Genomic DNA, 23,816 nt, shown 5'->3' with positions numbered 1-23,816 from the left:
CTGCCTCCATGTTCGGGGTAAAATAGTGGATTTCTCACTGTGGTGATAATAAAGTTTGCTCCCTTGTAGGAGTTACGGTACATGACTAAGTTTATATTTACTGATGTTTAGGAAGAATTTGTAGTCTCCAGCTTCAGGTCCTTCCCTGAAGATAGAGACTGCACCTTCCTCTGAAATTCCAGGGCCCTACAGGGGCCTACTACAGGGCCCTACATATTAGAAGGCAGTCATCTTGATAATCCCTGCACTGAGAATGTCAAACCTCTCGTCAGTTTACTGTCCGTATTTTGGAGATCCTTAATTTCTCCAGATTCAACTAAAATTTTCAAATGATACTGTGACATATGGGCCGTTTATATGAACAATAGAGGAATGTTATCATTGCTAGGCAACGACCCCATAATTATTCTCGCATCAACGAATACATAAAATAATATGGAATACGTCGTTATAACTCGCTGATAGGCAATTGCGTTATAATACTAGAATGTAAGAGGTTTTCTATGTTGTTCGTGCTGTGACTACATAACGATATCTGTAGCTGGGACAGGGGAGCAGTACAGAGTTCAGTTCTGTGAGGGCGGCTGAGAAGAAGAGACAATGTGTGTAAATACAGACACGTTTATCATCTACCACTGAACCAAATGTGATGTCCCAATGTGTTAATACATATCAGTAATCCCAATGAAATCAAGGATAAATACGCTGATTTATCGCAGTAAGAGTGTTTGTAACTTCTGCTTGAAGTGCCTCTGTGGTACAGTGGTCAGAGCTCCTGGCTACAGATGTAGATGTCCAGGTTCGATTCCCGGCGCTACCAGATTTTTCTGAGAAGTAGTGGGTCTGGAACGGGGTCCACTCACCCTCATGAGGATAATTGAAGAGCTATTTCAAGGAAGTAGCGGCTCCGGTCTAGAAAACCGAAATTAACGGTCGTGGGGATCCGTTCCGCTGACCACGCGACACCCTCTACTGGCTAAAGTTGGCGCTAACTTCGCCGACAAGCTGCGGTCGCTCGGTCGGTATAGTTCTCTTGCGAACTAAACCCACGGAGTTAGTGCATAAGCCACAGACTCAGGTGGCAACACGTCAGCGTGCCGTCACACACTGTTTCAGAAACTCTCTGTTTTTAAATGTTGAAATGAAGTTCACAACATCGGCTCTGTTTACTGCAGGGGGATGGGCTTGCCACCGACAACCGTAGAGGCGGCCAGACGCAGGTTGCGCGAAGTAGTGCGACGCGGAGAGAAGTTGGGTCTGACCCGGAGTGACCTCGCCTCTTTACCTGCTGCGCGCCGCCTCGCCACCTCCGGGTTAAGGCGCTGTTGGAGGAACACAAGCCTGGCCATCACTGCTTTCGCTGTTATTCTTGCCATAACGGCAGTTCTCGCCAAATGTTACGTGTATCACGAAGCCACAACTTCCTCTTACACTTCAGGAGCCACCGCAGCGTCCCTGGATCCCTGGTGGCAACAGCAGCAACTTCAGAGGCTCGTGAGTGTGCTGTGTGTTTCTCTTAGTGTTTATGTTTCCCGTATACACTAAAATATTCCGTCTGCTTGGTGTTCTATTGTTTTATGTGTTTCGACTGCGCTGGAAACTTAGAGGACTCCGCTCTCCTGAACTTCCTTCTTAGCGGGTGTAAAGATTAATTTACTGTCTACGTACGTTACAGATCCAGTACTGAGCATTTAGCGGGGTGAAACTAGCGAGAATAGAGCTCATTCTTACCTACCATCTACATTAAATAAACTAAGCTAACATTTGTAGTAACAGAAGCAAAGCCTGTCTAACTGCGAAACGGTTACAGTTCCTTCAGAAACTACATCATTACAAATTACAGATACGTTTTAGTTAGTCACATCGGAGCTCACTGTCTTGATTTCCCCCACTTCCTTCCCTTTCCCAAATTTAGCGCTGGCCAGAAACCATAAAAATAAAGAGACTGTACTTTCATCGAGTACATTGAGGGTCCTTAGTAATATTTCCAAATTTCTTCTTTTAGTTGATTGATAAACCGATCACGGTAGCCGAGCGGTCTAAGACATATACTGTCTTCGCTCGCTAGGGAGCCGGGATCGTGGGTTCGAATCCCACACAAGGTATGGATGTTTGGTATATGTATGTGTTTATTCCGTGTTTAGGTAGAGACCCTGCGACGAGCTGATCACTTGTCCAAGGAGTCCTATCATCTGTAAAAAGATCAAAATTAAAGAAAAACTTCGACACCGTAGGGTATAAGAGGAACGGATTAAGTAAGTAAGTAAGTTACTTGATAAGTAAACATGCGGGCCTATTGAAGTAAGATTCACGTTACCATCTTAGTATATGCAGATTATTTCCTCATGTTGATAACATCATAACGATAGAGCTAGTCTTTATCTCCGGACCAGCTCTATCGACTGGGTTCAACTGAGCAAGTTATTATCTCAAGACAGAGACAGCGTAGTCTCCTAAACGTCGACTTAGATTAAAAATAGAGCATTGGATGATGTCAAAAAAGTTAATCATGTTATTAATCGTCACGATCCCATATTCCTAAATTGCGTAAGCACTGGATAGGAAACAGGGTGGACCACAAAGCAGGTCTGGAAGCATTGGCGAGGAGAAACATTTCCTGCCCCTGACAGGAATTGAAACCTGTCATCCAGACCGTGGCCTGTCGCTCTACGGGCTCCCAAATCGGAGTAGAGCATAGTTATATAAGGCGTAATAATGGCTGGGGTGGAAGGAGTCGTGGCATATTTCATCCAAGCACTCACGGAAGTGAGGAGAAGAACGAAAGCTTTAGAGAGGACAACCAGTAACTGTGTCCGGTCTTGAACCAGGTACTTTCCAAGCAGGAAGGCCTTGCTGAGTGACAACATAGTATGGCTGGAACTACATCTCTGTCCCTGTTCCTCCACAAGAATTTTACGAAATATAAACTTGGCGTGATAAAATATTTTCTTGTTCTTTTAAGTTTTTTTTTTCACTTGTTTAACGTTTTTAGCGGAACTGCGAGTTGTTCACATTGTCAGGTTTCATTCTACATGCTGTCCCCACTTCACTCACCCAGAAGCAAAGATGCCTGAAACATTTGTATACCAGCTCTGCGTTGTGATCTAGAAATTCATCAGCCCATGAATAGAGCACTGTCTCCATTCTCTTTGTGTATCTGGAGATTCAGACACGAGACATACATGCATTCAAGTCGCAGAAATATATTCTTTGTTATTTTGTCGATCCGAATTGCCAGTCCCAATGCAGAAGCTACAAATACCTGTTACAGTTTTCATTACATATATAGATGAATATGCTAATTATAAAATGTATGCACCTTATGCAGAAAATATATTCAGAAGGTATCTTCATGCCTGTCATCGCATACACAAATGTGTATATGTAATAATTTAGCTGGTTTCTTCTTGGTGCTGTAGTCTGGTTCGAAACCTGGCGGCTTCTATTCAAAGAGAATTTCTAAACTCTATACAGCAAGATGTCAAGAACTCTTAAACAGATAAGCAATATCATGTAATAGCTCTATCATCACGGGATAAAGCAGAAATAATTCGGATATCATAAGTGTGCTGAGTGGGATACTAATCTACGGTTCAAATATTCTGGTGACCTAAAGCCCTGCATTTAAGTCTCTTTGACCAACAGAATCTGCATTTTTAAAAGTTGGTGTCTCCACCTTATCGTGGTGAGGGGGTTTGAGTATGCCAATGACCCTGAGAGCTATACCAGCGGTAGCGTAGCTACTGACAGGGCCTCCCTTGCTGGACAGGTCAAAGGGTAGGCATCAGACGAAGAGAGACACCAAAAACCAAAAACTGATGCCGGAAGCAGCGTCATCAGCAGCGACTTGAAGCACAGAGCAAATGATGCTCGAGATGGTTCAAGTTCGTATAGCAACAGGCGTGACCAGAGTGGTTTGAACGGCTGCTGTACTGCGATGTGGAAAGCAAATGGAAAAACTACCACATTATCACTTTTCCTGGATAGTTTTCTTTCCGAAAACAGAGATACCATGTATGCGAGATGATTCCTCTGGAGACAAAACAAACCATAGAAGTGCCCAGAAGACAAGGAAGAAGATGTAAGAAGATGCTGGATGACCTTGGGGACAGAAGAGGATATTTTAGTTGAAGGAGAAATCTTGAGATCGCATTAAGTGGAGGAACTGTTTTGGAAGAGACTGTGGACCTGTCGTCCTGACAGATTACTGACGAATGAATATATAAACAGCGTACCTCATAAGCCCGAATGCAAAGCGACTCCCCATTTTTCGAATGAGAAATTCAGAAACAAATTTATGTCCTTTGACAAAAGAAGTAAAACCTGCGCTACTTACAAACGATAAATCCGGATTAATATTTATTCTTAAGGACCCGAAAATAAGGCGACCGGCCCTTTCTTTCTAAGAAGCAATATTTGAAGGACAGAAACTTACTTCATTTCCTGCCTAGTATGGTAATTGTTGGTGGTCTTCACCACACTAACTGTTCAGATTGATTTCTTCTGGTATGTGACATCGTACACTCCTGTAATTTGTTGCCAGGTTTTCGGAGGAACGCACTGTCTCTCTCTTCAGAGTCCACCATGAAGATGTACGCAGTATGTTACTGCGCAAAGTTGATATACATCTACAAGTTTATGCGGTGTCAGAGCCTGGAAGGCCCCAATCTGAACGGAATCAATATGTTCCCTGCCAATATTACAACTGGATATCCAAAGAAGTAGGACGTTAGGGCCTGGAATGGAATCCAAAGGCTTACGATATGTCCAATGGTGGTTTTCAGCGGACACAATTATTAAACCTCGACTTACACAAATTACTAGGTATATCTTGAACAGCTGAGCGTCTATCAGTTGCTGAAACAGGATTCTTCTCCATGAAGTTACTTTAGTTAATATTCATTTCACAAGCCTCATGTACAGGGTGAATCGTATAGAACCGGCCCGATGAATTTGCTAATAATTCCGCAGGTGATGCATATAACCGCTCATAATTACGACATAATAATCCGTGGGCCGTGCTGAGTCGAATGGTGTGCTCATGATCCGGCAAGTGGCAGCCCTTATGCTGCAAGGTCAAGGACAATACCGAAACGTATCTGCAGTGGGCAGGCGGCAGTCCTGGATTTCACTGTTGAACAGCGAGTGTTTCTAGTGCCTGCTTGAAAACGGCGGACACTTTCAACACCTGCTCTGATCACGCACACAATCCAAGATAAGATATGTGTAAATTACTTAATATCTGTATGGTATGTTTTATATTACAACTCATTTCATCGGGCCAGTTCTATATGAATCACCCTGTATTTCGCAAGCGCAGCCTATCTGTGTAATAGCTGTACTTACAACTTTGCCATATTTTCAATACTTAAGTTTTGAGCGTTTGTTATTACCATAGCTGCAAAGGCAAACATGGGGATAAAGCGTTCTGTGCATATGCATGCTATTTCTTTACTTAATTACTCTGCGCGTTAGATTGCTGGAGACATTAATACGCAGTTTTTACCTGATTGCAATTTACATACACGGCACAGTTAAGTAAGGGACCGTTCCACTAATTGGATTCTCTGTATGCCACACGCAAAAGTTCTCTCCCTCTCTATACCCGCCATCTTCTGTCGCCTTTCATGGTCAGTAAAACGAATCAATTTATAACATGGTAAACCATAGACCCTGCAGGGCTTACATATCGTCGGGGGTTATAAATACAACCAACCACAAACACTTTCATCTAAGTAGCTGGAACGTAATTTACAAATGTTTAATATCCCTGTCTTACCCTTCATTTCATAGTTTAAATGCATTTTAATGATTAGTTTTGCTTGCCTAATTGCGCGCCCATTCTACACGTTTTTGTGTCTGGGATGGGGTGAGAATGTTGAATGGTTGACGGTGTGGAAAGTGCAAAAGGGGTGGAAGAATGAAGAAAATGTCCCACAACACAAAGTGGTGTACGTAACTCCCCTCTCCTGCTCCCAGACTAACCCTTCACGTGCCAAATATCTGGCCATGGGCCATGACACGCTAATGCAGGCTTCTGTTCACAGCGAAAAGTAAAGTAGCGTAAAGTAATACAAGTTCAGCTGTCCGCAACCTTCGGATGCGTTCTTTGAGACTTTCGGTTTGTCTAGATCTTAATTTATTCCACGTACAAAGGTATTTAAGAAATTAGCGTTACGTTGTCCGATAACAGTTTTCATCAACAAACTGAATGGAGATGAGCGCTTCTCAAGAAGCTGCTAGTCACTCAGAGAGTCAATAAATTATCTGTCTGTGGAACCCGAGGTTTCATTATCGTGTTCACAAGAGACTGCTAATGGAATCCATCCTAAGCCAGATAAATCCAATCCAGACCCTCAGAAAGCACAAACGTCATGTCTAAACGTCTGCCTCATACATCTTGACCTGATCACCCTCACACTATTCGGCGAGTAATCCACCTACTGCTTGCCTATATTTCGACCTTGGAAAATGAGGCAACAAATTCCTTCGGAACGTAGGCGAATTTCTACCGGACTACACCGCGTCACATCCCAGAATTTAGTATTTTTTAAAAATATTCTATTTTATATTGCTTTATATTTTGGCATGTATACCCGTTGCTAGGCAACGACCACGAACTAAGCTACTACACAGCAACAGAAGAATAGTGTGTCCTGTGTCGTCCGTGACGAGATGTTATAAACAGGACAGGAGTGGAGTGAGTTGGTTGCTGAGTGAGTGAACGAGGCAATCTCTAGGGTTCAGTCAATATGAGCTGTTGCTGTGAGAATCTGGTACCTGCAGTCAGGGACAGTTCGGAAACCCGGAGGAACGGGAGCGTCCGTCTTTAGAAGTCGATACCAAGCAAATGCTATTGAAGACTAACAGACTGAGAATACTAGTCTGCGTGTGACAATGATATGCGAAGTGTAGTAACGAGTTGTATAATGTTCAGTAAATCCGATTACCAATCCAAACCCCGTCTACACTCACACTCATACACGTGACAACATGTTGGAACGGTATTGGTAATGACATCACAAAACAACATTTCTTCAATGTGATACAGGCTGAGAACTTAAAGTTTTCACGTTCAGTGAATACGGTCCAAAATAAACAGATTCGCAATGACGTAATATGAAACTAATAAAAAATATTCGCCAATAAAACACCACTTAGAGGTTACAATATTTTTTATCACTTTGCTTTCAGACATTTGTAATTCATGTTCTTCCATCTGAGATATCATCTTCATAACAATATAAAACAACTGATAATGTCCTGGAATCTGTACAGTGATTTAATGGCAGTAGGATGTTTGCAGGACTATGCTTTAAATATACTTAGACGAAAAGACCTACAGTAGAACGCACAGTATATATAAATATGTGTTAGTCAGTGAAGTAGGAACAGGCAATACTGCCTACTGCCTACCGCATGAAGCCAAAAAAATCCAATACTTCTGTTCGCCAGGACCATAGACAAGAGCTACGCAACGTTACGTTACGTTACTCAAGATGTGAACAAAGATTTACCCTGGTCTGACCAGCGTCGTAATGTTGTCACCTTCAGACTGGTAATCTAAAACCCACCACGGACTCTACAACCCCCCTTCCCCACACCTCATACCCCTCTTCTAGATAAATTACTGCTCCCATAGAATTTATGTACTTTACTAACTTGGTCATTAAGTAACTCGCACCATACCTCCAATTGTAAAGGATTCCTCCCCATGGCTGCTCCACACTAATGTTCTCACGGTAAGTGAAATCGAGGGTCTGCCTTTCTTGAATGCGCTCGTCATGGATTTCTGCAATTATCAAAAACTTACTTCATATCCAATTGATAAAGTTGTCCTTGTGCTTAGCTAATTGAGCACTACGCCATGAAGGTGTATAGATCCACATTTTCTTGACCTCGGCACTAGTTGGAGGTGAGTGGTCAGTTTCACGGCCCTGTCGCTTTACCCCCGGGTTACCCATTGGATAGGAGATTGGGGGGTCCACAGAGCCAGTCTGGACGATGTTGAGAAAAGAAAATTCTTGACCTTACCGGGACTCGAACTCCATCCCCTCGGTCGCTCAGCCGTAGCCAGTCGCGCGATCCCGGCTCTTCTTGTCAAGTTACTGAAGCTAAAATGCTGTAGCGTCAATTAAAAATGCCGCTCCTTTTGATCACGTAACCCAATTCTTATAAACCTAAGTTCCAAGTCTGGGCTCTCCAAGGGAGATCGACGACAAAATAATCAGACTTTAGGAAAGCTTACTCTGGTATCTAAATTATCATTCGTTCGGTCTCTCCATCTTTCACTCGTAATCAATGCGACAGATGGTGTAACAGTTATTACATTCAGTTATTTTTATTATTGGAGGGGGTGTGTTTCCCCATGCACTGCGACTATTTATTAATCTATTGTGCGTCCCCCTGTTACGCCGCGGAGCAGGGGGGCGTGGAGGTATCCCTCCTCGCCTCCACTTGTAATGTCGCGACGCTGGTACCACTTGTAACGTCGTGACGACGGCGGTGTGCAGGTACCCCTCCTTGCCACCCCAGCTTATGCTGTAAGGAGTTAACACAATACTCCTAGCTCACCCTTAGCTAGGATTCTCCTGTTCGGGGTTTCCTTCTCTCATAAAGCTGCCACCATCTATTATATGACCTAAGAAAGGTGATGTAAGTACCGAGGGCCGGTAACGCGTAGTCGAGCGTTCACTGTTGGCTGGCCCTTTCGGCGCTGTCACCTCTTATTTCTGGCGTAGAGCGGGCGTGTCTGGTCTGACCCGCCTCTACCTATCGTCTGTCCTTTTCTAACGTGGGGACTACCCCCTGGGCATATAGTCATAGCTCCGTCTTGACAACTCCTCATGTAGTCTACAGGTAGCAACATGTAACACCTCCTATCTGAGGATACCGCTAACCTCTCTGTCCCTGTTTGTCTTTCTTTGCCTTCGGCTGCTACTGCTTCCTGTATCAGTTCAGCCCTCGCTTGGTCAGGATTGCTCGGGATCGGATGTGGGAAAGTTGATTATAGAAGTGAATCACAATCCCGGTACATCCTACTCTATCTACTCTATCTATTTACACTTTTGTATTTACGTGATTTACAATATTTACGTTATTAAACAAGGCCGACTTTCAGTCGGGTCTACATATGCTTCACTTCCCACTGACCATAACCTGGACCATACACTATAACCCTTCTTGCCTGACTAACATCCTAGGCAATTACATAATTCTCGTATCCTCCCCTAAGGGTTCGCCGGGTACACTGGAGTTTGCACCTTGAAATCACTCAACACTCTTATCAACAATAATGTTTAACAGCATGGCGTATATGAGTAAAGAGACTTACGTGACATAGAAGAATGCAGGCTAACTTCCAGCACTCGTCAGACCCATATTGAATAGCGCCTCCGGCTGACAACTGAATATTCTGTGTTAGATCAGAATCCCAAGTCCCCCGAAATTCCGTAATTTATAGTTTTAATTTGCTAATTCAGCTGTTGACGACAGAGGGTAGGTAACTCCTCTTCAGTGTCCTCAATTCTCATAGTAATATTCTAATTGGTTATTACTGGTGGTTGTGGGCGGACCCCGGGCGTCTCATCGCTGTGTATGCGGTAATATTATGATACTCCAGTGGCCTAGTGAGGCAAGCTTCTTGCTACTGCGGTTACACATACTTGCTGATCATCAACATTCTTAACCTATTTGCCTGTCCAGGTGTTGACAGATTACTGTAATAACTGTGAAACGCTTTTCGCAAGCCTCGAACATTTGGGTAATGCCTTACAATCTCCCATCTCAAATTTGAGGCGCTACACCCCCTTTAATTTCTACTGTCGCCATGCCCTTCCAGTACTGGTGCTCGCTATCAGCCCCGTTCTGCCAGCGAGGTCGACCCTCTCTGGCAGTGGTCCCCGATACTTCCCCATCTACCGGAGGAATTGGAAACTATTTGGGCGGGAAACTTTGACTAGTTTTTCTCAGAGGTCTCCTAGAGACATGAGGATCTTTTACGTGCCGCAAATCTACGACACGGAGGACTTGTTCCCTGAATTTTTCGGCCCTTAAAAATTTCACGACCTCCGCCGGGTTTGAACCCGCGTACCTTGAGTCATGAGGTGGGAACGTTACCAGTAGACTACGAAGGCCGGATTACATTCAGTCACACTGTGGCTTGAACATCACGGTGTTCTATGTCCACGCTTGGGGCAAGAAATGAGACAAAGCACTTCTGTCATTCTCCTCACTGTGTTGTACTATATCCGTATATTTCTATAGATTTATCTTAGTTGCAATGTGATGTTTCAGAAACTTGTCTTTTCTAAGTCATATTTAAATTTAAGTTGATTCCTTAGCATCCAGTCTAGTGTCAGTCACTTGTAACATTGTTAAAAGATATTCACTTTCAAGGTTTTTCACTATATGTTTCAAGAAATATGGTCATCAACAGGACAAGCAGCACAACACACAGCAAGAGGGAATAGAACCCACCAACTCAAACACATATACACATCGAGGAGACTTAAATTAAGAACCTGGCTAACGAAACAGAAGAGAGCGGTTTCCTATTTCAGTAATTCTAACACCTGATGATGATCACATTGGTAGAAACACGCAGTGCAAAACTTTAAAGTAAATATCTTTCAATAAGTTTTATAGGGTACTGTGGAGAACATTTGGATCGAAGAGAGATGAAGTGACAGGAGTTGGAGAAAACTGCATAATGAGGAGCTTCATAATTTGTACTCTTCTCCAAGTGTAATTAGAATGATCAAGTCAAGGAGAATGAGGTTGACAGGGCATGTAGCAAGAATGGGGAGAAGAGGAACGTATATAGGATATTTGTGGGAAAGCCGGATGGAAAGAGACCACTGGGAAGACAAAGGCGTAGGTGGGTAGACAATACTAAATTGGATGTTAGAGAGATAGGTTGGAATGATATTTTTTGGATTGATCTGGCTCAGGACAGAGACCAGTGGAGGGCTCTTGTGAACACGGTAATGAACTTTCGGGTTCCATAAAATTCTGGGAAGTTCTTGAGTTGCCGCACAAGGCTTCTAAGGAAGGGCTCAATATTATTGCCGCTAGTCAGACTGTAAGAAACTAATTGGTACTAAGTGAAAAGTGCAACATGTTATGCACTCTGGTTTCCCGAAAAGTATTGCTGATGGTCACAGTACACTCCAAGGCTCAGATGAATAACTAAATAACTAAATATAAGTGATGTCATACTCTTCGATGTTGTGTCACGAAGACGTAAAAATTGAATTCTAAGATTTCGACACTTGGCTACATAGGTAGAGATCCACTCTTCAGCCGACTTTGCACAGAGAAAAGTAGCTCAGGCGATCACCGAAAAAAATAAATAAACGAACTTTTATTCATTCGGAAAATAGACTGATCTTTGGTATCAGAATCCGATAAGTCAACATCGCTGTTTCCAAAGCCCAATCCTTAGGTATTTCCATCAACTTCCAACTCTCATAAAGCACGTGCTCAAGTTGCATCTTAACATTAGCTCATTTCCTTGCGGGCTCCTAATCAAGTAACCGAACAACTAACTAAAGAAAAAATTAATCTACTAATTAACCAATCAACTAACCAACTAGTAAACCAGCCAATTAGGCTAAAAATTAACCAATCAGTCAATTAATTAATCAACAAACTAAATGACTGATAACTGATTAACTATCCAACTTACTAACTAACAAACTAGCCAACTAACCATCCTATCAACCAATTAACTAATCAACCAACTAATCATCTATCCATCTACATATTTTTTTGCCCAACCACCAACTGACGTACCTACACAACTAACTAAATAACTAACTCGTTTGTTTCTTGGGGAGGGCTGAGACCGAGTCCACTAAATTGCCTATTGTACCAGCCCCGGAGGATAGACGATGAGTGTGGAGCAGTCGCTGGAATGAGAATTGGTAGGGAAAATCCGAAGTACCAGGAGAAAACCTGCCCCAGCGCCACTTTATCCACCACAAAATCCACATGACCTGACCTGGGCTCAAATCCGGACCTCAGCGGTGGGAAGCCCGCGACTACCTGCCTGACTTACGACATGGCCTTAACTAACTAACCAACCAACCAACCAACCAATTCCATGGAAAGAGTCCTTCTATAGAACCTAATAATCACTAAGAAAATCCCTAAAATAATAAGGTATTAGTTAAAATGTTCCAATATTGAACTGTACTATTTTTTAATGCTAGTGGGGTGGGACTAAGTCCCTTGTACTGCGGACACTTCTGGCCTATTGTACCAGCCCCAGATGATAGGTGAGGGTGATTGTGGCGCAATAGGTGTATGAAGATTGGCAGGGGAAACCGAAATACTCGGAGAAAACCTGCCCCAGCATCACTTTGTCCACCACAAATCACACTTGACCAGATCCGGGATCGAAACCCGAGCCGCCGCGGTGGGAAGCCAGCGACTAACCGCTTGAGCTATGGCGTGGCCTTCAACTGTACTACATAAGATACTTGCAACACACTACATTCAGTCTTCACGGTTTCGGGATAGAACTGTGTTCTACATTATCTGCAATCTAGCTGGAGGCCACTAGGACTTGGCGACCTATCGACATAACATTAATCTCGATTCTCAAGATGATATATCGACGTCCATTTGTTGTCAACAGCTCACATAAGAGAACAGAAAAAAAAGGGTTTTACTGTCAGTAAATTGGCTGGCGTCGAAATTAATGCGGGGAGGAACTGCCAAGACGCAGGGCCTTCCATTTGTTTCACTGAGAGTGTAAAACTAATGCACAGGCGTTGCAGAGCCAACTGGATCCAACCATTATGCTGTACTCTCATCCCACTTTCCCCTTACCCTTTAGAAGGAGGTTCAGCTGCCGTCGCCCTTAAATCGCCCACTCCTAGCTAAAGAGGTATGGGGCTCCATTATCCTTCAATTCATGCATAATTTTTTTGAAAATGTAGAATTGAATATTATGTCTTCCTGGATATAAACCTGTGCAGGCTGATGGAAGTCAACTGACACTTCGAAAGAGCCTAATTCATGCTGGTTTCTTACTTGGCTTACTCTTCGTCCCTGGAGATGTAGGTGATAGTTTCTTCAGAATTATTGGCCGACTTTCACCGAAATTAACGCAAATGTAGTCCAGAAGATAGAAATTTTCATAGTTACCGCTGTGATTATGTCCATTGTAACAGAGTAAGATTTTTCCGTTTCTCTATCTCTGAAGTGCCTGTTTCCATAGCTAACTGCATCTGTGCTTAAGGGTAATATTGTGGATGGGAATAACATCAGACGTTTATCTCTTTTCCGCTTCTTGATTTTGACATAAGTAAAAGAGCTGAGTAGCTCTGTCCGTGTGCCTGAACGCCAGGCGATAAAGGCCTACAGGCAGTGAGCATATATGCCTTTATTAATATCTATCATTGGCAGTTGATGGAGATAAGGAACTACCTTTCCATTCCGGCCGTCTTTATCTTCTTTCTTTACGATGGCTGAATAAGAGACTGGCAGGCCCTCAGAGTCGGTTTGGAAATAATAAATACTGTACAAGCATTTCAACGCCCCCTCCAGAAATCGAACTTGTATCATTCAGCGCTGCTTTCCACAAGTTAACGGCTGTCACTGTTATAATTGATGATATGTCTGCTGAAATACAAACTGTTTTCTTCGTTGTAGAGGTAAAGATTTTCCTGTGTTTAATTAATTAAGCATAAGGTCATGAAGGTGTATGGGGGAGTGGAGGTGTAGCTACCCCATTCCTGACCTCAGCACTAGATAGAGGTGAGTGGTCAGCTTCATGCTCCGGCAGCTTTACCCCTGGAGAAATCGCCCTCGATAACCATTGGATAGGAAGCAGGGTGGGTCTTGACGCTGTGGAGGAGAGAAAATTCTTGTCCTGCCTGGAATTTTTATTGCAGCTGGGTATTCTGTTAAATTCGCTTAGTGGGGGGTGAAGTCCTGCTGGGTCCACTCGGCACGGCGGCCACCGATTGGTCTATTGTACGTGCCCCGGGTGATTATGATGATGGAGTATTTGGTGGAATAAAGATCAGCAGGGGAAACCGAAGTACTATGAGAAAACCTGCCCCAGCGCCACTTTGTCCACCACAAATCCGACTTGAGCAGACCCGGGATCGAACCCGGGCCGCCGCGGTGGGAAGCCAGTGACTATCCGCTTGAGCTATATCGCTGCCCTTGGGTATTCTGTTAGTCACTAAAGAAATTTAAAATGACGTTTTTTTTCAATCTTCTATCATTACACTAATTTCAGCAGAATCGATCACGAAAACGGCTGTGTTATACTTGAGGTATCAGATTGAATTTCAGTTTTGGAGTGTGTGTGCTCAATATGAAGAGAGGTCACGCAAAACAAGCTACTGTTAAAATGATACTGGGACAAGCCTTTATTCATACATATCGATTTTACCCCGCCAAGCACATTTCAAACTACTTAATTATTGCCGAGTTAGTTGTGCCTAACAATCAATGGGCCTGCATTAATGAATTGAAATTTTAATTCTTTTCCGTATACAGCTAGTTAGTTGTTTTGTTCCAGAGGACGAACTGCAGTGGAAACACTTTTATGAACTGTACGATAGCAGTTGTCCATATAAATTACTGAAAAAATTGAAGTGCGTTGTTTTCTAATATTTCTTTCAAACACAACCACGAGAAAACTGTACGATAAAATAAGACTGATGGAAATATTCAGAGAAGGAAGTTACGCAGAAATGAAACGTGATGTGTCTAGCCAAACTACTGCGCATGTCACTACTTTGCATTATTATTCAAAGGAAGAGAAGCACAAAATTGCAATTTATACAAAAACAAAATATATTGCTATACCGCTGTCACAAAGAAAATATGCTGTGTCACAAGCATGACGGAATGCTGTATAAAGCGGAAACTTTTTCTTAAATAAATCCGAAGAGACAGTTTTTCCTCTCCACAAACAAAAATTAGAGATTACGCGATGCACAATGTTATAGAAATGCCATCGCCTGTGATGTCAAGCTACTTGCTTCTTTCTCGTCTTACTCTTCAAACCTGAAGATGGAAGAGATACGATCCTCCGAAACACTGCTAGACTTCTAATAGACTATACGGCTTCAAAGTTCAGGATAATTCATATTCACAGATGTATGAATCTGAGATGTCAGAGATATTCTTTGATTTCCTTTAATTCCAAGTCACGTCCGAAATATTCTTTGAAGAATGAATTACCTTTATCATCCACTAGATCCCAAAGCTTATTTATCCAGCCACTGACTCAATCTATGTTAAATTCAGCGTGTATTCTAGTTATGTATGGGAAGTTTACTTAGAGTCACTGTCGAACTATATTTCTCTCTTGATTAAAATTGTTCTCCATCACCACGAACATGTTCCTGAATCCGTGGAGATTAATCCGCAGCCAATTCACTGCTGATGTAATTGCAACCTACCACGGTTTGCTCTTACATCAGGTTTGATGAGGAAGTCACCTCTGCAGTAATAACTTCCTGAAAATGAGCTCTGTGTTTAGAATACGGCTTTCTCATCAAAGATAATATACAATTCCTTGATGTGCTTAGTAGACTTTTGAGTTTCAGACAGACGTGTACAAACCGGCTACTTATAGATGGATAGAATAGGACAGGAAAGGGAAAAGATTGCTGACCCAGAATGGTTTGTTATTAACTCTAAAACAACCCCTTTTGCCTCTGCCTCTCGGTGCCTTCCTCAAACTTTTCCACTATCCAGCTCACTCAGTATTTATCCCCTTCTCACTATATCAAACTGGTACAACTAATTGCAATCGGGTACCAACTTCCGGCGGAAACTCGCGCTGTGCGGAAGAATATGTGGTCCCAGGGTAGCAATAATGGCCAGTACACGCGCGCGCCCTTCTCCAAGCGGGCACTGCTCATATAAAGCTCCACATCAGCTTTTCCATTAACCTCGCCTACGCATTTAAAATACAATTAGATATTTTTATTTCTTTAAAAATATGTTCAGGTCACGGATTTCTTTTCCCGTTCTGAACGGACAAAATATCTGAGTTGCTACAGTGCTTTGCCAAACGAGATATGTATAATCGCTTCGTCTCCAGGTGTGCCTCACATTGAAGAATGGAATTTTACAGGAGGCAGCATTTCAGTGTGATAGACACTGAGAATGAAAAACGCAGAATTCACATTTTGGAGCTAACTCGTGAAGCCTCTTTTCTCATTACACAGATAAGAGTATATCACTGTTAGCACTGTTAGCACTGTTATTTTGTTTTTATCCCCGTGAAGAACTTTCACGTAAATTCAGATTTTGCTTATTAAATTTGTCGAATGTAAGTTAAAAATTTTCACATCATCGCAATGTTTTTAATTGTAATGAAGAAAATAATATTGCATATACAATGCGCAAATATGCCCTGCGAGTCATAATAGGCGACGAAAAGAGAACCGGATATTTGGGCGTATAACTGGGCCACCTGTCACTGAAGGGCATAAAAACAGGGACCTGGTCCTCCAGTTCTCGAGTTGGACGCAAGACTGAAGACCTTGCTCTGCAAGCAAACTATTGTCGCTAAGTCCAAGGAAGTGAAAACCAGATGCAATCTGTCAGAATCTTCTAAGGAAGGTTGTGGCTCAAGCCGATGATGATGATTCCATCTGTTTGCGAAAAATTCTTCATTAATAGAACTGATCGTTTGAGGATTCAGTCTATATAGCAATAAGTCTGCGTAGAAGTTCCCTCACGCAAACTCATGAAGAAACGAGTCCTTTATGGGATGAAGAAGTTTTGAAGATTTACGCTTTCTGGACCAATAAACTGAGTCTGATACTTTGGCGTTGTGCTTCCAGTCACTGTCACGTGTTGTATGCAAACGGTCCCTCCTCCTGTTGAGGAATAAGAGAAAAGTGTGATGACTAAACATGTGTGAGATTTAGAATAACTTGAAATCTAATAATTTCTAAATCAAGAAATAAGAGACAGTCTTAGAGAGAGAGAGAGATACGGTGAGTATTGTGGTGAACTGTAAAACTAACTGCGAACTCTTGACAGAGTTCACCAAGACAAATCAATAACCGGAAAAGTCTGTATAGGCAAGCCTAGCAGCAGACGGTAGGTAAAGTGAAGCCCGTCCCTGTAACAGGCCGTGGAGGCCCATATGGCTATGAGACGTCGAGGCTCTCGCATTTTCTAGATAATCGGATCACAGATGACGGTGAGGTTGTCAGCCTTACGTGCCTGCCGCTCTTCACACCCAGGAAGATTCCTGATACTCATTTCTGTTAGAGAGTGAGTCGACCCAAAATGCCACAGTGCGGCTGGAAATTTAGATCAATTAAAAATCCAATTACCTCATCGGGAATAGAACCCGCGACCCTCTGGCATGTAGCATAGTATCACAACCAACTACGACACAGCGGGTCCTGTTTTCTGCGTGAACTATTTTTAAATGATGAATGCCTATAATTCTGTCAGTAGCCCTAAGAAAATTGTCTCTTCTGTCGGAGTGATTGTATAGTGTAATTCAATTGACGGCTATCGTATTGACGCGTAATTTCCAGGTCAGCAGGTGACACGCGCAAGCAGAGCGCGGAATTGATTGGGTTGCCATGGCGGACTTCATCTCTCAATATTCCTGGAAGCTGTGACGCATGTAACTGAGCAATTATAACTGAAATGGTCGTAGCAGTATTTATCAGATTTCGAATTTTCGAATTCTCTCTTTCCTAGATCGGTTCTCAACTGATGACAAGACCAGAAGTCGAAGAATTCGGAGAACAGAGACAAGCCAGTGGTGCTGATATAAACGATTATTTTTAGTTGCTTCTCCTTACCTGTATTGCTTGTAACCCTTTACGAAGGCAGCTAATTAAACAAGTTTTGCATTCTATCATATCGTCGTACAGAGACCAACTTTACTGAATTCGAATTATCTGTATAAGTCCATATCGAACAATCTGCTTTTGTTCTCGTTATTAAAACAGACCACAGTTTGAGACTTCCATGTCAAGTGGTTCCTTTGTCACAACTGCATGGGGCGTTCTCGGGTTTCGGGTGGAAGAGACGACCTCCAGGTATGGAGGGTAGCTGCAGAAATATTTAATAAACAGTCGCGGACAGATGACGAGAAGCAGTCCCTCAGCTTAGGGATTGGGCGTGGGGCTAAAAATCCTCACCATANAAGGAGTCTCTGTCAGAGAGATAGGATGGAGTGGAATGGATTTCTCAGTTTCATTGATCATTTTTACATGCTGTAGGACTTCTCGGACGAGTTATCAGCCGGTCACAAGGCCTCTACTTAAACACATGACAACACAAACACAGAATAAACGCATTCACACACCAAACATCCATGCCTTGTGTGGAATTCGAACCCACGATCCCAGCAAGCGAAGACAGTACATGTCTTAGACCGCTACCGTGACCGGCAGCCATGATGTACATACCAGAATTTCGTAAAGTTTCATTGAGAGGGGGCATTCACAGGTGACCAGACAGCATGGTGATCTCATAAGCCTTTTTCATCAACTTAAGAAATCTAGGCTAAAAGCTTCGAAACAAAAGCAGAACGAAAAGCGTGACCTAATTTTGGTAGGAGAAAGCAACAGAGAATATTGGAGGTGACGTAAGTGAAACCAACTTGCTGCGTTTGGTAACCATAGTTACGAGTACTACATGAGCCCAGCCCTTGTAGGTTCACACCTGTAACAAGTGTGAAAGAGTGAACGTGGCCCCGCCTTCTCGCTTTATCACATCTACATATGCATGTGCCAGGGGCAGATAATGGGGACTCACATGGAGACATGTTTTACTGTGGTGTCCGGCTCGAATCTCGCTCTTTTTTGTTCTTGCTTTTACAGAGTGCAGAAACGGAAAGGGACTCAGAAACACGGGCTTGCATTCCCGTGTAAAAATGCCTTATATCAGAGCCAGAACTTCGGAATCGTGTTCAAAGGGTTTCGAAACAGGATCCGATACGAACATATGACCACTGTCCATGCCATCACTTCCTGCTACCTTACTTACTTACTTACTTACTCATGAACCTAAGCCCTTCTGGAGGACCCGCCAATTCTGCAGCTACTCAAGAACTTCCCAGCATTTTATGGAACCCGAAGGTTCATTACCGTGTTCACAAGAGCCCTCCACTGGTCCCTATCCTGAGCCAGATCAATCCAATCAATACCATCCAATCCTATCTCTCTAAGATCCATTTTAATATTGTCAACCCACCTACGCTTTAGTCTTCCCAGAGGTCTCTTTCGTTCTGGCTTTCCCACCAATATCCTATACGCATTCCTCGTCGCCCCCATTCGTGCTACATGACGTGCCCACCTGATCCTCCTTGACTTGATCATTCTAATTATATTCGGAGAAGAGTACAAGTTATGAAGCTCCTCATTATGCATTTTTCTCCAACCTCATGTTACTTCACCCCTCTTCGGTCCATATATTCTCAACACCCTGTTCTCAATCACCCTCAGTCTATGTTCCCCCCTTAATGTCAGAGACCAAGTTTCACACCCATACAGAACAACAGGCAAAATTATAGTTTTGTATATTCTAATTATTATGTTTTTACCTCAGTATAATTCTCCCTTCCACTCCTAAATGTCCCTAATACATTCTGTCTTCAGGGATTAACTACAAAATTGTTTATGCATATACGTATATCCAAACAATGTCAGCATTTCTACTAACAAGTTATATAAATATATATAAAAGTACGCAGTCTACACAAAAATATTCTGTATTTAAAACAAAGTAGACACTATTGTATTAATAAAAAACAAATGTTAATACAATAGTGTTTACTATGTTTTTACATACAGAATATTTTTGTGTAGACTGGATGCTTTTATATACTCGTACATTATTTATAACACACAACAGGATGCATACTATTAAGATTCTACTAACACGCAAGTACTGAAGTGGTATGATATTCAGATCGAGAAAAGTAACATGGAAATCCTAATCTCAAACAGAACAACATTCAAATTTTCTTTATGAAACGGTACAACAATACAAAGTTTACATCTCAAACGGTACAATACGTAGTCTATCTCAAACGGAACAACAATACAAAGTATGTCTCTCAAAAGGAACTTTCTTACTTATGGAGTTGAGCCCTTCTTGAGGAGCAGCCAATTCTGCAGCTACTCAAGAATTTCCCATCATGTTATGGAACCCGAAGGTTCATTACTGTGTTCACAAGAGCCCTGCAATGGTCCCTATCTTGAGCTAGATCAATCAAATCCACACATCCCATCCTATCTCTCTAAGATCCAGTGTAATATTGTCCACCCACCTAGGCCTTGGTCTTCCCAATGGTCTCTTTCCTTCTGGTTTCTCGAAAGGAGCAACAGTATATATACACAGGGCTTCACGGTATCATAACCCAGAATACCGAGCAGGTTGGTGTAGAGGCAATGTCCTTAGAATTACATTCGAGCTACACTCGGTTGGAATTTATAACCAGTTGTCCAGAGGATATTCGAGAATTTCCTCAGTCCCTTCAGGCACATTTCAAGATTTTTTTTAAATGGCTCTTGGAGTCCATTCAGGGCCCAGGCCTCTTATTCAGTTCCGTAATCATTTTACATAGTTGGTAGGACATCTTGGACGAGTGATCAGCACGTCGCAAGGCCGCTACCTAGACACAGCAAAACACCAACACAGAATAGACACATACACACACCATCCATGCCCTGAGTTGGATTCGAACCCACGATCCCAGCTTCCTAACGAGCGAAGACGGTTCATGTCTTAGACCGCGCGGCTATTGTGACCGACACATTTCAAGATAGTACCTGAAATTAGGATGCGACTGCCTCCTTCCAAATCCATTTCACTATATTATTAGTCAATTATCATACCATTTGACGCTCTATTGTCAGATATAGGCCCACTGACGTCAACATTTTAAAACCTGAAATGATTTCCATAGCAAGTTTTATGAAAACTGATTCTGCCATTCAAAATTTGATAGGAAGGGTACATAGGCACTCAGAAAGCATGGTGATGTCACAAGCTTCATTTTAATTTTTTGAAACAAATGAAAGTAGGTTAAAATATTGTAGCATTTTTAGAAAATGGACATATCTGAAAAGTAAATTTTCCTAAATCTACGTATATTTTGAAACCACAAGTTCTGGCATTTCAAAATCTGGAATTTTCAAAAGCTCGAATATGCAGGAAGTTGTAGATAGAACTACGAAAAAAGATACCTGGAGGGCTACAACATGAATTTTTACCACCACGAAGCCCTGATGCCTGGATAAAAAATATTATATTTGCGTTCTTCCTCGATAACCAGTGCAGTCCTGAACCATTTCATATGAACTAACTAACTCAGTTTTCGAAAGCGTATCCTGTGCATTTACACTTGTTAGTGCTATTAGTGCAGCTCTCTGTGTATCTAATTGCACTGATGCGAGTTCAAATATGTAACTATACAGTTTGAAATAATATTTGTTGCTGTAGGTTACATTTACTGGATTTACATAGTTTATGTTGTATATTAGTTATATTAGTACAGTCTGCCTCATCAAGAGTTCTATCTTCTGGCATATAAAGCCATATACTCTGCTGAAATTCAACCGACATTTCGGAGGAATATATTGATATGTCTCTCAGAAAATTCGGTTGATTTCCAACGGACTATAAAGCGTCATATTCCAGAAGATAGAATTATGCATAACCTTCGCCGTGAGAATCAAATACTACACAGTTTCTCCCATTTAGAAAACGTATCCGGAAATTTCAGTGGTCCAACTAAACTGAAATTTGTAGGCGTTTTCTATTGAAACGTCCTTTCCTGTGCTTAAAGAGATACAGGCCGTGCTTGGAATAAAAACATGAAGTGCATTCCTATGATATCTCACAAGTATAGGGATCCATGTTTTTGTTTCTGTATCAATTCGCTTAGTGGGGGATGGAGTCCAGCTGGGTTCACTCTGCCCGACGGCCACTGATTGGCCTATTGTAGCCTGCCCCAGGTGATTATGATGATGGAGAATTTGGTGGAATAAAGTTTGGCAAAGGAAACCGAAGTACTCGGAGAAAATCCGCCCCAGCGCCACTTTGTCCACCACAAATTCCACTTGATCAGACCCGGGATTGAATCCGGGCCGCCTCGGTGGGAAGCCAGCGACTAACCGTTTGAGCTATGGCGCGGCCTTATCTGTGTGAATAAAATGCTTAGTTTTCCAAGGCCATTTATAAAATTTACTCCCAGAAACAACAAAGTCCAGTGGACATTGTCCAGCCCAACCGCTAGCTCTTTCAGTCGGAACGAGAGGGTGCCTTGTAGAGTTTGTGTGCCAAAACTGGGACGAGAGGAAGAGTTACGAGATTTGTTCTTCAGGGGGTGTCAAACACTCTGAAGGCCGGCCACATTCTGCACGACAAGCAACTAAATGAACTACGTGGTTGCCACCGCCGTGAGTAGAAAGATTACGGTCATCTAAGATGTGGCTCAGTGTATTGTGAGATGACGCCTGAAAGCCGGAATAGCGGAGCCATTGTATATATTCATTGCTAGGCAACGACTCGGTAAACATGTTCTCGTTGCAATGAATAAGCAAACAACGATCAAGATATTGCTGAGCTATAACGATGGAAACGTTGTTTTCTTTTGAGACCGACGCAAGGTTATATAACGAGGATCCCAGGCCAGCTGAGATAGAATTGAGGGAGTCTCTTGAGGCGGTAGTGGCAGGTGATTGAAAGGAATTAAATCGTGAAAAGAAGACTTGGTGTGTGCTGCAGTTACAGTGAGACTGGTATAATTACTTTGTTGAAATCCGTTGCAAAGATACGACTAGTAAAAACTGAGAACACTAGTGTGTGTGTGATGGGAAACTGAAATATTTATATCAATGATAGCGCTGTGTTACTTGTAGTTACAAGTTGAGTGTCTAAGTGCAATAAATCCAATCATCAAATCTAAACCTCGTCAATAGTGACTACAACACGTGAAAATATTGTCACGTGTTGGGTGGGTCACGCGACAAATAACTTTACGTGGGTCTCGGATTTAGCAACTCTTTATTGGACACTCACACTTATACACCTTACAGTTATTATCACTTGCAATATCACTCGACTTCTGGCCCAATACTCAATACTCAATATTCTAATACTCAATACTGACTTCTTTACGTCATCTTCTATATCGTATGGCGTCTAGGTTCCAACTGACTTGGCAAATCCCTTCAACCCTTTTTATAACCTCGACCGCTGCTATGCAATGAACCCTCGTTATAAACGTGGAGATTCGGCGTTCTCTACGCAACGTTTCACTGTTGGGATTACAGTATCGCTATTGTTGCTTCCTATGCAACGGTCTGTTCTAGCGTTTCCATGGAAGTAACCCTTCTGGATTACAAGAATGTGACAATATTATGGCAAATACACATCAAAGTTAGGAAGGAAACGCTTCCATATTCATGGGAGAATTGTGATTTGCCAAAGATGCAGATAGTCGATTTCTTCGAACCATCGGTACTTATCCATCAAAATGCACGGTGTCAAATCTCAGAGTACCGCAATTTCAACAGGGTGGTAAAGAAACTACTAATTTAATTTCACAATCTGAATGCAAAATCTGGTACTATTTGAGGAGATAAAAGGGATTGGCTACACCTACAAGCGAGTGTAAGGAATTAGAGTAGTTGTAAAGTAATTAAATTCAGAAGTGGTGTTCGTAGTGCGATAAATGGGACAAATATATATATATAATATCTTTTCAAATCTTGTGGTCAATTTTGGGGACATTTTATAGAAATTATGTTCCGTAACTTACTTTATGGGTCTGTCAGTATCCAGGCTGAGTG

The 23,816-nt window shown here is 42.3% G+C and overlaps 1 protein-coding gene across 1 annotated transcript in view; it reads left to right on the top strand.

Annotated features, from left to right (window-relative positions):
- Positions 1 to 23,816, top strand: part of LOC111865196 — a 132,613-nt gene that overhangs the window by 8,129 nt on the left and 100,668 nt on the right. The window contains exon 2 of the mRNA XM_023853035.2: positions 1,176 to 1,494. Within this exon, the coding sequence (XP_023708803.1) occupies positions 1,180 to 1,494 (315 nt within the window). The 5' untranslated portion in view covers positions 1,176 to 1,179. The remainder of the gene's footprint in view (positions 1 to 1,175; positions 1,495 to 23,816) is intronic.

This window comes from Cryptotermes secundus, unplaced genomic scaffold (assembly GCF_002891405.2).
Source record: "Cryptotermes secundus unplaced genomic scaffold, Csec_1.0 scaffold238, whole genome shotgun sequence".
Taxonomy (NCBI): Eukaryota; Metazoa; Arthropoda; class Insecta; order Blattodea; family Kalotermitidae; genus Cryptotermes; species Cryptotermes secundus.
This window is presented reverse-complemented; position numbering and strand designations above follow the sequence as displayed.